This window comes from Oncorhynchus mykiss, chromosome 1, assembly GCF_013265735.2.
Source record: "Oncorhynchus mykiss isolate Arlee chromosome 1, USDA_OmykA_1.1, whole genome shotgun sequence".
In the NCBI taxonomy this organism is placed as follows: Eukaryota; Metazoa; Chordata; class Actinopteri; order Salmoniformes; family Salmonidae; genus Oncorhynchus; species Oncorhynchus mykiss.
In genome coordinates, this window is record NC_048565.1 from 64498615 (window position 1) to 64512983 (window position 14369).

Consider the following 14369-nt stretch of genomic DNA (forward strand, 5'->3'; position numbering starts at 1 on the left):
CAAAGAATATGATCTACATGATCAGTCTGTGTGTAAAATAAAAAGTGGTTAATGTGAACCTGCATCACAGTTAAAAAATGTAAAGAAAGCAATCCAATGTTATTTGTTACCAAGACTTTACTGCAAATGACACTCAAGTCTTGAAAAAATACAATACACTAATATCGCAGTTAGCCATGACAGTTTTTATAATAGAATGCTTGTGACCACACACATCTAAATATTGCACTTGGGAAAAAAACATCTTAAAGTAAAAATAGAATGAAACAAACGGGCATAATGTTTTTGCTCTATTATAGTGGCCACAATAGTAGACACAAGGCTACATGTGTGCAAAAATAACATTCACTGAGTAAAAAATAATAATAATCCCCCTCACTCACACAAGTGTTACTGTCAAGTTCAACACAACAAAAGCAATATTTTTGGGCTACACTGCACATTATTACACTGTACACTTTCTGCCTGTGGACATCTGTTCTACAATGTACCAGAGCATGATGCCCTTACTTGGCATAACTGATATTTTTCAGGCAGAGAGTACACCTGACATACCCTTTTTTATCCACTGTATAGAAGAAGTGGGAAAGTGTGTGGTGTTCCTTTCACCTCCATAGTGGCATCCAGCTTAAACCAGGTCCAGCTCCAGCTACACTTGATCCCTGAATCCACTTGTTTAACAAGCAACGCCTCATTTTCACCTAATTCTCTCATTCCGAAAATTAACCACATACTGTAGAGGGAATACATTAGTTCAGAGATAGTAGTTAGTTCATTAATTTGTTAACATTTCACACAGATTGCCAGGGTCCAGTAAGCAACTAACGCGTTATAACTTGAGGAACAGCAAGGAGTTGTATACCAGTTAATACTGTAGCGAATTGGTTAGGTTACTACGTAAGCTCATTTGATGTTGTAACATTAGCTAGCTAACGTTAGCTGTGACTTTATCAGCCAGCACATTTTCACATCATAAACACAATTATTTGATCAGTTAAGTTGGCTAATGTTGCTCAACATCTCTCTGGCTAGCTAATGGAGAATTTGATCCAGCTAGCAAGATAACATTACTTAAAAATGCTAACAATAGTTGTTCCACCACACTTTCTCCCTCACCTCAAACTTTCCAAATGCCAGTTGTTTTTCGGTTACTGCTCATGAAGTACACTTCATCACCTTCTCACCCCATGTCTCTGTGGTCAGGCTTCTCAACTACCTCTTCGTTACGGTTTTTTATTTTACTTCAATTTAACTAGACAAGTCAGTTAAGAACAAATTCTTATTTTCAATTACAGCCTAATGGGTTAACTACCTTGTTTAGGGGCAGAACGAGAGATTTTTACCTTGTCAGCTCGGGGATTCGATCTTGCAACCTTTCGGTTACAAGTCCAAGTCTAAACACTAGGCTACCTGCCACCCCACTGACAAACTGCCTTTCCACTCTCTGCTGTCTTTCCAGAGTGTGTGCTGATGCTGTAACTAGCAAATTGGTTGTCTATTCAGTCGCGTGCTGCATTCTGTTGTTATGTGAACGATTGGCTGAGCCTTGGATACAGCCAGTATTGCTCCAAACGCGCATTACTTGTTCGCACACTGCCAGTAGTGATACAAACACCCCCCAAAAAACTTTTCTCATCGAATCTACACAAGTCACATAGGTCACCTATTTTGGATTCAAAACTCGGTGACTAGTTTGCGTCCCTGGGTAGGGCACTGATGTTGGGCGATTATGCCTGGCTTGCAGTCGGAGTTCCAATTAATCCCAAAGGTGTTCGATGGGGTTGAGGTCAGGGCTCTGCGCAGGCCAGTCATGTTCTTCCACATAGATCTCAGTGAACCATTTCTGCATGGAACTCGCTTTGTGCACGGGGCATGGTCATGCTAAAACAGGAAAGGGCCTTCCCAAACTGTTGCCACAAAGTTGGAAGCACAAAATCGTCTCGAATGTCATTGTATGCTGTTAGATTTCCTTCACAGGAACTAAGGGGCCTAGCCCGAACCATGAAAAACAACCCAAGACCATTATTGTTGGAGGTACGCCATTGGACTGTGGAGCAATGGAAACCCATTCTCTGGAGTGATGAATCACGCTTATGCGCCTGTGTGCAGTTTGAACCAAGTTTCTAACTAGTGCTAGCACAATTGCTAACTAGAGTTAGCACAATGTCTGGAAGTCTATGGGTATCTGCTAGTGATGCACAATATGAAATTTTTGTCCGATACCGATATCCAATATTTTCCTAGCCCCAAAAAAACATACCGATACCGACATTTACAATTTTAACAGCCTTTTAAGCATTCTAGTACAGTTAAATAGTTAGTTAACACACACATACATAGACGCAGCGGTCTAAGGCACTGCATCTCAGTGCAAGAGGCGTCACTACAGTTCCTGGTTTGAATCCAGAAAGTATCACACCTGGCCGTGATTGGGAGACCCATAGTTCGGCACACAACCAGTTCGCGTCGTCCAGGCTGTCAATGTGAATATGAATTTGTTCTGACTTGCCTAGTTAAATAAAGGTTACACACACAACACTGACAAACAGTTATTTTGTTGGTATTTACGTATGTCCACATTACCAGTAAAACATAATCAAAACCTATTTTTTTCACTTACTTGCTGTGCTGTTTCATGTTCATTTGTTCAGTCGTTTCATTCTCAACCAGGATTTCTATGGAACGCCATTTGGGTCTTTGCGTGTCAAAAAAGTACACGTTAAATAACACAGCATCTGTTTCAGTAGCTAACTATATAGCTAGGTGTCATCATGTAAAATAACCCTAATTTATGAGACAGTTCTTATTTGATTAATGGTGGTCGGACCCATTTATGTGAAGCTAGCCACAATAAGGATTAGCCACAATAGTGGACTTTGCGGTTAGCCTTAAAAATAAAAGTGTGGCATAATTCTACTATTTGCATTACTGTCAATGACATACTTTTATTTTGAAGGCAAACTAAAAATTGTGCCTAAACCTTATTGTGGCTAGCTTCACAACACATAACCCGGTGCGGTCGAGCCTAACTAGCCAGATAAAGCTAGCTGGCTGCTTATAATGTTAACTTTGGGCAACAGGGTTAAGTTGCTGACTATTTATTTTCATGAACTGATGGTCCATTTCAATAGGCGAACAACAAGTGGCAACCTAGATAATACTTATTCACAAGGATTCCTAAATTATTGTCTTTTTCACAAGGATTCCTAAATCATAAATCGATACTTTTTTGTACAGCTTTGACAGTGCTACTGTATCTTTTTTGACACGCAAAGATCCAAACGGCGTTCCATAGTATGTTGACTGCTCGATCCACACAGCAGATATTGTGGGCTAGTTTAAGAATGCTGTGTTGCACGTATAGAGCTAAATTTTACGTGCCATCATTACGTCATGTACCTACGTTATATACAGTTGAAGTGGGAAGTTTACATATGCTGGAGGAAACAGGTACAAAAGTATCTATATCCACAGTAAAACGAGTCCTATATCGACATAACCTAAAAGGCCGCACAGCAAGGAAGAAGCCACTGCTCCAAAACCGCCATAAAAAAGCCAGACTACAGTTTGCAACTGCACATGGGGGACAAAGATCATACTTTATGGAGAAATGTCCTCTGGTCTGATGAAACTAAAATAGAACTGTTTGGCCATAATGACCATCGTTATGTTTGGAGGAAAAAGGGGGAGGCTTGCAAGCCGAAGAACACTATCCCAAGCGTGAAGCACGGGGGTGGCAGCATCATGTTGTGGGGGTGCTTTGCTGCAGGAGGGACTGGTGCACGTCACAAAATAGATGGCATCATGAGGGAGGAACATTATGTGGATATATTGAAGCAACATTTCAAGACATCAGTTAGGAAGTTAAAGCTTGGTCGGAAATGGGTCTTCCAAACGGACAATGACCACAAGCATACTTCCAAAGTTGTGGCAAAATGGCTTAAGGACAACAAAGTCAAGGTATAGGAGTGGCCTACACAACCCCTGACCTCAATCCTATAGAAAATGTGTGGGCAGAACTGAAGAAGTGTGTGCGAGCAAGGAGGCCTTCAAACCTGACTCAGTTATACCAGCTCTGTCAGGAGTCATGGGCCAAAATTCACCGAACTTATTGTGAGAGGCTTGTGGAAGGCTACCCGAAACGTTTGACCCAAGTTAAACAATTTAAAAGCAATGCTACCAAATACTAATTGAGTGTATGTAAACTTCTAACCCACTGGGAATGCGATGAAAGAAATAAAAGCTGACATAAGTCATTCACTCTACTATTATTCTGACATTTCACATTCTTAAAATAAAGTGGTGATCCTATTTTTACTAGGATTAAATGTCAGGAATTGTGAAAACGGAGTTTAAATGTATTTGGCTAAGGTGTATGTAAACTTCCGACTTGAACGGTACACAGAAGTTGCTTACCAAGAAGACAGTGAATATTCAAAGTTACTGTTTTAACTTAAATCTGCTTGAAAATCTACGGCAAGACTTGAAAATTGATGTCTAGCTATGATTCCAAAAGTTTTGCTAGAGCTTGAAGAATTTTGAAAAATAATAATGGGCACATATTGCACAATCTAGGTGTGCAAAGCCTGAAACTTACCCAAGAAGACTCAACTGTAATCAATGCCAAAGGTGTTTCTAATATGCATTGACTCAGGGAGCTGAATACTTACGCAACGACTATATTTTAGTTTTTTCATTGTTATTAATAAAAAAAAATATATATATTTTCCTATCACTTTGATAGAGTATTTTGTATAAACCGTTGACAAAAAAATGACAATTAAATCAATATTAATCCCACTTTGTAACACAATAAAATGTGAACAAATCCAAGGGGTCTGAATACTTTCGCAAGGCACTGTATATAATATATATGCTACATACATCATGATCAGACTGAGGAACTGATCAATACTAGCAAAAGCACAATAAGCTATTCAATGTAGCGAGGCATTCAGGTATAAGAGACAGCATAGAAGCCCATTCTCCCTGGCCTTCTGTGTTTATCTTCCTAGCTAAGGTCACATTTTATTTAGCATGCTGCTGTATTACCACTTAAGAGCACTGACAGGTAAAATATTGAAGAAGTTTAGCCTGGGAGGGGATGGATCTTTATTTATATATTTATTTACTTCATCTGGAAAACTTGCGGCTTGAGTAATGTTGCCAGCATGCAGGGAGCATGACAATGAGGAGAAGCCTGACAGAAAAGTTCATCACTCCAAACAGGACCCCCCTCCCTTTTAACCCTCCTCCTTCCCAGCCGTCTGCCGACACCACACTGATAAAGTTACAATAAAGAGGCACTGAAACAAAATCAATGATGAAGAGGGGAGAGAGGAGGGCTACAGGATGGAAGATACGCTACTGGAGAGGAGGGGGGCATCCTGGTTCCCGGGAACATAGATCCGCCCCTGCCCACTCCCGCTCCCTCTACCTCCGCCGAGGAGCAAGACCCTGTGTCCCTTGACGCCACGACTCCCGGAAAAGGTAATCTTCCCAAATACTTATCAGGGCTCTCCATCGTCCCGGCCTGACAGCAGCGGGGATAATTAATTATACAATTTCGATGGGAATATCGACTAAACAAAACTATTAATCATAGCAAAAATCAATAGGCATGGACACATTCAATCATGTCCCGACCAATGATTACTCCTCTCAAAATATAATAATTATTTTTGAGAGGTGCCTCGAATTACATTTCTGTCAAGCCTAGTAGTTGATGAAGGACGCAATGGATTTATTTTTCCTCTGAGGAGGGGTGCAGGGGGAACATTTATCCTTTTGGAAAGGTAGTTTGTTTTATAAGGATCATAACACTGTGTGTTTAACTAGACTATGACCATCAGATTATCTCTGACGCCCCATTACGCCATTTATCTTGCCGAGCCCTGCAGGGGAGGGGGAGAGGAAAGTGGGGGCATCCTGGGGCACAAACACACACCACATAAACACACACATACCGACACAGAGACACAGACATACACTTACAGTATGTACAGCATACACACAAACAGACAGACTACTTGAAGAGTCCTATGTTTCACATGGATTATTGGCTATTATAAAGACATGGTCATGAGGAGTCCTGATGTGTGTCACATTGGCTTACATGTGTCCAATTGCCTGTTATACAGTGTTACATGTGTCCAATTGCACGAACACACACACATACACTCAGTGTATAGCTGTTTCTCAATAGGAGGTGTCAGGATGATAAGAATCAGTGGAAAATGGAAAACATTTAAAAGCATTTTTTGCAACAGAAAAAGCAAATGTGTGAATTGGATCAGGTCAGGGTAGTCCCTCGTTTATTCAATTAGTTTTCTTCTATTTGGTACCCAATAAATATTTTCCTAGATTGAAATCAGTGTTTAGACGAGGCAGGAAAGCGCGTGGGCATCCTTCAGACCATCTGCACTGCTCGCTACTGTCACAATGACACGCACTGTGTGGCCTAACCCCCCCCCCCCCCCCCCCCCCTCAAAAAAACCTAAAAACTAAAAAGTTCAGCATCAGTGACTTCCACTTACTTGTTTCACAGTGAATTTTGGCCTCCGTCTAAAGACGACAACATGTAGTAAACGTTGCACATTCCTGTCACATTGAATGTCCCAACTCCCAACTGAATGTCTTAAAGCACCTCAATAAACATTTTTTTTATTGAATAAACCTTCCAAAGTTATAAAACAAAATTAATGTCTTACCAGGGCCCCATTGTTTTCCCGGAAAACGTCCTGGTTGATATAATTAAAAAGCTTCTTTTCAAGTTGAAGTACAACCTAAAAGGGGCAGAAGAGGGTAGGAGAATAGTGGACTGATTAATAGCGACCCTCCTCTGAACCAGCACTTTATAATTAGAGCTTTAATTCATTTAATGAAGGGTAATGTGCTGTGGTGTTGGGAGCAGCATTCATTCTGTCTGAAGTGTTGAATACTATTATTCCACCTGTTCACTTATGCCGGATTCTCACTATAGGGCCAAACCGAGCAAAGGCCTTGTTATGCATACACCATAGTTGCTGGAAAGGACAATGTGAAATGAAAATATCTTCAACCGGGTCAGGTCGGGTTAGGGTCAGCTCTATGGCGTGTATCAGGCATTAGGATGGCCTGTAGATTCATTGGGAAAGTTTGTGTGAAAGAGTAATTTCTTTCTTTATAAAAGGCACATTACAAATAAGCTATTCCGTGTTCAGGTGAGGTGATGTACATTAGTAATTCTGATAAAACGTGAAAAATGACAGGTATTGTGTGTGTACACAGTGCATTTACATCTTGTTATGAACCAACATCAATGCTGTAGCATACCTTGCGATCGTTCTCTGATTCTCTGAATATTAGCTTCTCGACTTCATTGGTGTCACCTACTCTGACCGTCTGCATGGTGGCAGTGGAACACAGACTCTGTAGAAGGGGGGGGGGGGGGGGGGGGGGGGGGGGGGGGTTAGTGCCAGTATTCCATACATCTCATAGGATGGGACAGTATATCATACCGTGGACAAAACAAATGTAACCATGTATCATATGGTGTCAAAGGTTAAAACACAGGATCTCTCTCTGCGTGTGTGTGTACACAGGGCTATACCGTATCATTACTAATGGCCATTCCACAGTCCACACACAGAACACATACACACCACTATGCATTAGAAGGATTTTTGAAGAACCCCCCCCCCCAAAAAAAAAATCCCCATCTTACTGTCCCCCTCTTTATTCTGTGCTATGTCTTGACCCTGTGGACCGTGTGCATGGTTAAATTCCCCTTTGTGGACTCCTTTAACAATTAGTTAAACATTCAACCATCTGTGTTTGAAGACAGTTGAATGAGGTAATCCTTCAACCAGTGGTTCCCATACCACACTGCAGGGACAGCGGTCTGATTGAAATTCAAAGCACAGATTAGTTAATCAGGTCAAGCCAATATAACGGGCAGAAAAAGGGCCTTTAGACGGAAATGTCACAAATCAGTCCTGCTTGCCCAAAATGGCACACCAGATTAGAACAAACACCCAGCAGTAAGTGAAAGTGGAACAACCCTCCCCAGTTCCCCCCTAAAGCTGGTTTCTAAAGCCCTAACAAATCGCTCCATCTTTCACTCATTTAGGCCCTCCAAATGCAGGGTCAATATGGTCCCCTGCCATCCAAATGCTAATGCGCTTAAGTGTGCTTAAGCAGCTTTGTGCACTGAATAGGCCAAAGAAGGAGCTGGAGAAGGGCAAGGCATATATACTTTCCCTGTCAAAAAGTCATTGTAGCCACACCAGCAAGAGATAATCCGAAACATTTAATTTTTCATCCACTTCTACGATTATTACGAAAAACGCAAAATTGGCGACTTTTGACGTTCTTTAACGTTTAAGTGTTTTTTTTTTTAGAACGACTTCACAACTTATCGAAATTGAGCAAATCAGAAAACAGAACACAGCCACGAGGACAGTTGAACAAGATAAAAAAAAAAAATAGAACATGTTAATAAGTTATCTTATTCAAATGAGCCTTTCAAGTTAGTGAATTGGTAGCAGCGTTGGGCCCTCTTGTTCTTCCCAACCGAAGCCCTTCTGTCAGCTTTGCAAATCCAAAACCCAGCCAAGCAGAAATCCCTGGCCACTTCAGAGCCAGCAGCACTGCCAGAAACCCACACAGCTTATTGGACAAAAACCCCCCAGATATTTCAAGAACTGAAATGGCCTCTCCATTCATGTTCAAATGATTTCTGTAATCCAGGAAGCGTTGGCCTCGACCAAGAAATCTGTTATTTGTGCACAAGGATCAATGTTGCTTCACTGTACCTGAATATGTCCCCGTCACAAGTCAAAAGCATACCTGCGCAAGCAAGCACACAGTTGTTTATGTTAATTTCTTCTAAGAGCCTAGAGGCTCATTGGTCCACAATGATGTAGCTTTTCTGTGTCACACCCATTGCCAACTGTTTCTGACTCTGAACTGAAAGCTCAACAAGAAAAAATGACAATGACACAGTGTCGTGTATTGTGAGGAAATTATTTCAATTGGTCCACATTTCAGTGAAACTATACAATTTCAGGGAAAACCAGTCCATCTGAGTGTAATAATTTTTGAGAGTCAACTCAGTTTTTCAGAATAGCGTGCCTACTTTACAAATCTGGGTCCTCTACACACCCAGCAGTATGGTGGTGGTCTGTCCTCACAGTTGTTCAGGTTAAGCAGTTCGGTGGCCAGGCCTGACATGTGATTGATTCATTCATTCATGTGTTCATTGACTAAGACTGAGCAGTGTGTCATGGGAGTCAGAGGCGGCTGATTGCACGCCATTGATCACAGTGCGTTCCTGTCGTCCGGGGATGCCTCCGTGAAAAACAACCTCCCCCTCCTCGTCCCTCTAAAACTCCATCACCACATCCCTTGTATAATTCAGCCCGGCCCACCAACCCACCAGCCCGTCGGCCCATGCAGGGACCTTCGTCATGAGATACCCCCTTAACCTAACAAAGAGGCAGGGTAAATGAGAACCCCATGCCACTGCTTAAGTCTTCTAGATCCGTGCAGGACGGGACTGCCAAGAGAGCCCAGGTGCTTTCTCAGACATAAGAGGAAATTATATATTTTTTTTAATCCTTGAGTGAAAAAACAAGGACAGATGTTGACCAAGAATTAACCCAAGCTCACCACCGCTAACTGTGGATCATGCATCTGCTATAGAGGCACCCTGGGTAATGTGACCGCTTGGGTAGGGGGCATGGGAGGCAAGAGGAAGCGGGCTCCTGAACAGAGCTTTCTCTTTAGGTAGGGCCAGTGGCCGGGCTGATCAAAGTGCCTGGGTCTTTAAACACACATCTAAACACGCTCTTATTGACCCCCCCCAAATGATATTAACATAACACATTACATCTAAACACGGTCTTATTGACCCCCCCCCAAATTATATTAACATAACACATTACATCTAAACACGCTCTTATTGACCCCCACCAAATGATATTAACATAACACATTACATCTAAACACGCTCTTATTGACCCCCCCCCCAAATGATATTAACATAACACATTACATCTAAACACGCTCTTATTGACCCCCACCAAAGGATATTAACATAACACATTACATCTAAACACGCTCTTATTGACCCCCCCCCAAATGATATTAACATAACACATTACATCTAAACACGCTCTTATTGACCCCCCCCCCCCCCCAAATGATATTAACATAACACATTACATCTAAACACGCTCTTATTGACCCCCCCCCAAATGATATTAACATAACATATTACATCTAAACACGCTCTTATTGACCCCCCCCCCCAAATGATATTAACATAACACATTACATCTAAACATGCTCTCATTGACCCCCCAAATGATATTAACATAACACATTACATCTAAACATGCTCTTATAACCTCCCCCCACAAATGATAAACATAACACATTACATCTAAACATGCTCTTATTGACACCCCCCCCCCCCCCCCCAAATGATATTAACATAACACATTACATCTAAACATGCTCTTATTGACACCCCCCCCCCCAAATGATATTAACATAACACATTACATCTAAACGCGCTCTTATTGACCCCCCAAATGATATTAACATAACACATTACATCTAAACATGCTCTTATAACCCCCCCCCCCCCAAATGATATTAACATAACATCTAAACATGCTCTCATTGACCCCCCAAATGATATTAACATAACACATTACATCTAAACATGCTCTCATTGACCCCCCCAAATGATATTAACATAACACATTACATCTAAACATGCTCTCATTGACCCCCCAAATGATATTAACATAACACATTACATCTAAATACGCTCTTATTGACCCCCCCCCAAATGATATTAACATAACACATTACATCTAAACATGCTCTCATTGACCCCCCAAATGATATTAACATAACACATTACATCTAAACATGGTCTTATAACCCCCCCCCCCCAAATGATATTAACATAACACATTTGAGTTGAACAATTGGCTTTTCATTTGGTACATGAGGATAAGAGGGAGAAGAAGAAGAAAAAACAGGACAGCTGTCAGGAATGAGAAGTTTGGAAGGAAAACAAATATGTAGAGTTGTCCAGAGGGATGTCTTCCCTGCTTCAGGAACGCCAATAGTCTCTCTGACAGCCCATACAAAGAGAAGCCCCGGCCCGGCAAAAGCTTTGCATTGTGGGTCTCGGGTCAACACAGGAGACGGGGGGGGGGGGGGGCTGTTTGTCGAGGAGTTAGAGGAGAGGTTGCCCCTGTGCATCTTGGGGGATGGCGCTTGCTTTGCGCTTCAAATGGAATAATCTCATTGGTGTGGGAGAGGCTACACGGATACGCCTGGTGCCTAAATTGATGACGTATGTCGTGCAGCTGAGAGTTGAGTGGAGACAAACGGATTCGGTTCAGTCAGCCGTCCTGATGGGCCCTTTCCAGGTAGCTAGTTTATGCTTGCGGCTAGAAACTTCAGCGAGAATTTGAAACTTGTCTGCCGAAGTTGGGACTTGGGAGAGTATAAGGCTGCTATCCTACTCAAAATAAAAGAAAGTAGGATGGATCAAATTGGCCCCGTTTTCACTACCAGCGGCGACATGCGATATAGCTGCCCAGTGGGAAGCAGCTCAAGTCGGCAAGCACCTCGATTCAACACCGTTGCACTGGTCATTCGTACCGGCTTGTCATTATGTTAGCTAATTGGCATGTCACGGTGACATCCAGATGGTAACCAATACTACAAGTTAATTCTCCCTCGCCCATCGAAATGTCACTTTATTTTACACGTTTTAACTAGAGCCATGCTGTGGTTGTTGCCAGCTAGCCAGCATAAACTAGCTAGCTGGGAAGGGCTCAACAGGACGACTGACTGAACCGAATCCATTAGTCTCTACAAGACTCTCAGTTGCACAACCTACGTCATCAATTTGGGCACCAGGTGTGTCCGTATAGCCTTTCCCCATCAGTGTCCGAGAAGGAAACGGGCGGTGAAAAGACCTCTCTACTCCAGCTGCTCTCTTTAGAGACAAGGTTAAAGCAATCTGTCCCACTTCAAAGCACCGACTGCCTTTCCCCTTCTGCTACTGATCCAGCCACGCAAACAGATGGAGAAGCTTGGCTGAGCCCAACGCAAACACAACACTGACACAACCAACAAAACCATGACACAACCCCCATTCATTCAACCTGGCCACAAGCCAACCGGCACACCAATCTCACACCTAAGAAAACCAACTGTACTCAAAACCAGTATCCCCTCTTGCCCTGATATAACTTCCTTTCAGCACATCCCATACAAAGCGTACACATACATAACACATTTCTGTGCCTGCGATATGGCAGTGTTCCCCAAACCGCAATCGACTAACCACAGCAAATCCACAGATCTATTGCAGTACTAGCACACCTGATTCAATTGGTCAACTAATCACCATGCCCTTCATTGAATTGTATCTGAGGTCATAAGTTCCCTCTCCACCAGGCCCCAGTCCATGGCTTGTCAGGTTCCAGGGGTCCATGGGTGTGGCAGTGTGCCAGGTGACTGCCCTGGCATGGCAATGGGGCAGCGGTGGCTTCATGGGATTTACGCCACACAACCTGGGCAGGGGCTCTGCTTACATCACTCAACCTAGCCACTGGGTGATTCCCATCTAGAGTTGCAAAGATACTGATAATTTACTTTTGGTGAAGTAATTTAGGTAATTAACAGAAAAAATCTAGAACAATCTATCGTAACTTTGGTAATTTACACTTCAGTAATTAAAAAAAAAGTATTCACATTGCATAAGTATCTATTTATTATATTTGTGTCCATGTTGTCCCATGGTTCAATAGCCTAATTAATGAAAAAAGCATCTAATCAACAATGGCATTATTTTCAATTAATTCCGCAACTCTTCCAACTAACTACTTTTTCATAACTTCCACCAGTTTGACCCCAAAACATTGACAACAAATATATAGACATATTCAAATAAATATGTTTTTAAACAAAAAAATAATAATATATATATATAAAAGGATATTTCATGCTGAAACCCTCATATTAAACACCAATGGTATTCACTAAGTTGATGGTTTATATTTAGCATAATGTTTTACAGCTTTGTCATTTTATGTTTTAAATCATCTTATTCAATTATTACATATACTTTGCATGTGATAAGGCCACATAGAGGGCCAGACATTATTTCAGAAACCTGTGATAATCTGAAGGACCCAAAAGTGCCACTAAATGTCTTGGGATATATTACAGAAAATCCTTGAAAGAACTTCAAAGGTTTCCAGTAATACAGCTTCCCTTTGCAACCCTAATCCCATCAAATCATTTCACATGTCTATTGTTCACTCTCCCGTCACTGACATTCCACCCCAAAAATAACCCATTGAGTGTGTTTAGAGCTTCGGCGATTAAATCTCTATTTTTGATGAGGGAGACGGGACAGGGAGTTGGAGTATGACCCCTGGGCCGCCGTTACTTAAAGAGATCCCTCTCCATTACGCCAAGGGGGGACAGGGCAGGGCTGGCCTTTGTGTCACCGGGGGCGGTGGCATTGTCATGGCGTGCCATTATTATCTCACCGCTGCGCGAGGGGACTTGCCAACCCGCTCGAGTGGTGCCAACGGCTGGCAGGTTTAGCTTAGCGCTCTCCTCCTCTCTTCTCTCCTCCTCCCCTCATCAGTCTGCCCTGCATGCGTGATTGAGACATCTTCCCAAACGGTGATGCGCTCGGATCCAAAGTGGGCAAAAACAAATATACCCTGTCCTCCCCACTCGCCACCCATTACCCAGGGAGCCTCTAAATCAGGGCTGACCCCCACCTCACCACTCCACCTGACCTGCCTGGAGTTCAACCAGAGAGCTCCACACTCTCTCCCTCCGGGTTGCTCATTAATCCCACTGAAACATAGTGGATTCACCAATGCCATGGATGAAGAACTAGGAGGGGGGATTTAACATGGGGAGGGGGGGGGGGGGGGTAGTCACAGATCTTTATTCATAAAGCGTCTCAGTAGGAGTAGAAGGATCAGGAGGATCAGTTTTGCCTTTTAGACCATAATGGCTAAGATAACATGGACAGGACAGGGGGACTTGATCAGAGATCAGCACTCCTTCCCTGAGACTCTTTATTATGAGTCCTGACTGTGGCTTTAACCTGCTACGCTCACTGTCACCCTATTTCTGACCCAGACTCACACCAGGTTAGAGGTTAGTCAGGACCATGCATCAACGTCTTTCTGGTCAGAAGAATGGTCGACCCTTCTCACTGCCTTGCCTTAACATCCCCCACCACAGACACTGATACCCACAGACACATACACAGACACACGCAAACACTTGCATGGCTTCCCATGAGCCCCAGAGTGTGAGAGCTGAAA

The 14369-nt window shown here is 42.6% G+C and overlaps 1 protein-coding gene across 4 annotated transcripts in view; it reads right to left on the reverse strand.

The window, feature by feature from the left end:
* Positions 1–14369, reverse strand: part of LOC110526894 (inositol polyphosphate-5-phosphatase A) — a 263180-nt gene that overhangs the window by 26213 nt on the left and 222598 nt on the right. For all 4 annotated transcript variants that reach the window (XM_036982718.1, XM_036982713.1, XM_036982729.1 and 1 more), the window contains exons 10-11: positions 7315–7410; positions 6711–6785 (exon numbers count right to left, since the gene is read on the reverse strand). In XM_036982718.1, the coding sequence (XP_036838613.1) occupies positions 6711–6785; positions 7315–7410 (171 nt within the window). The remainder of the gene's footprint in view (positions 1–6710; positions 6786–7314; positions 7411–14369) is intronic.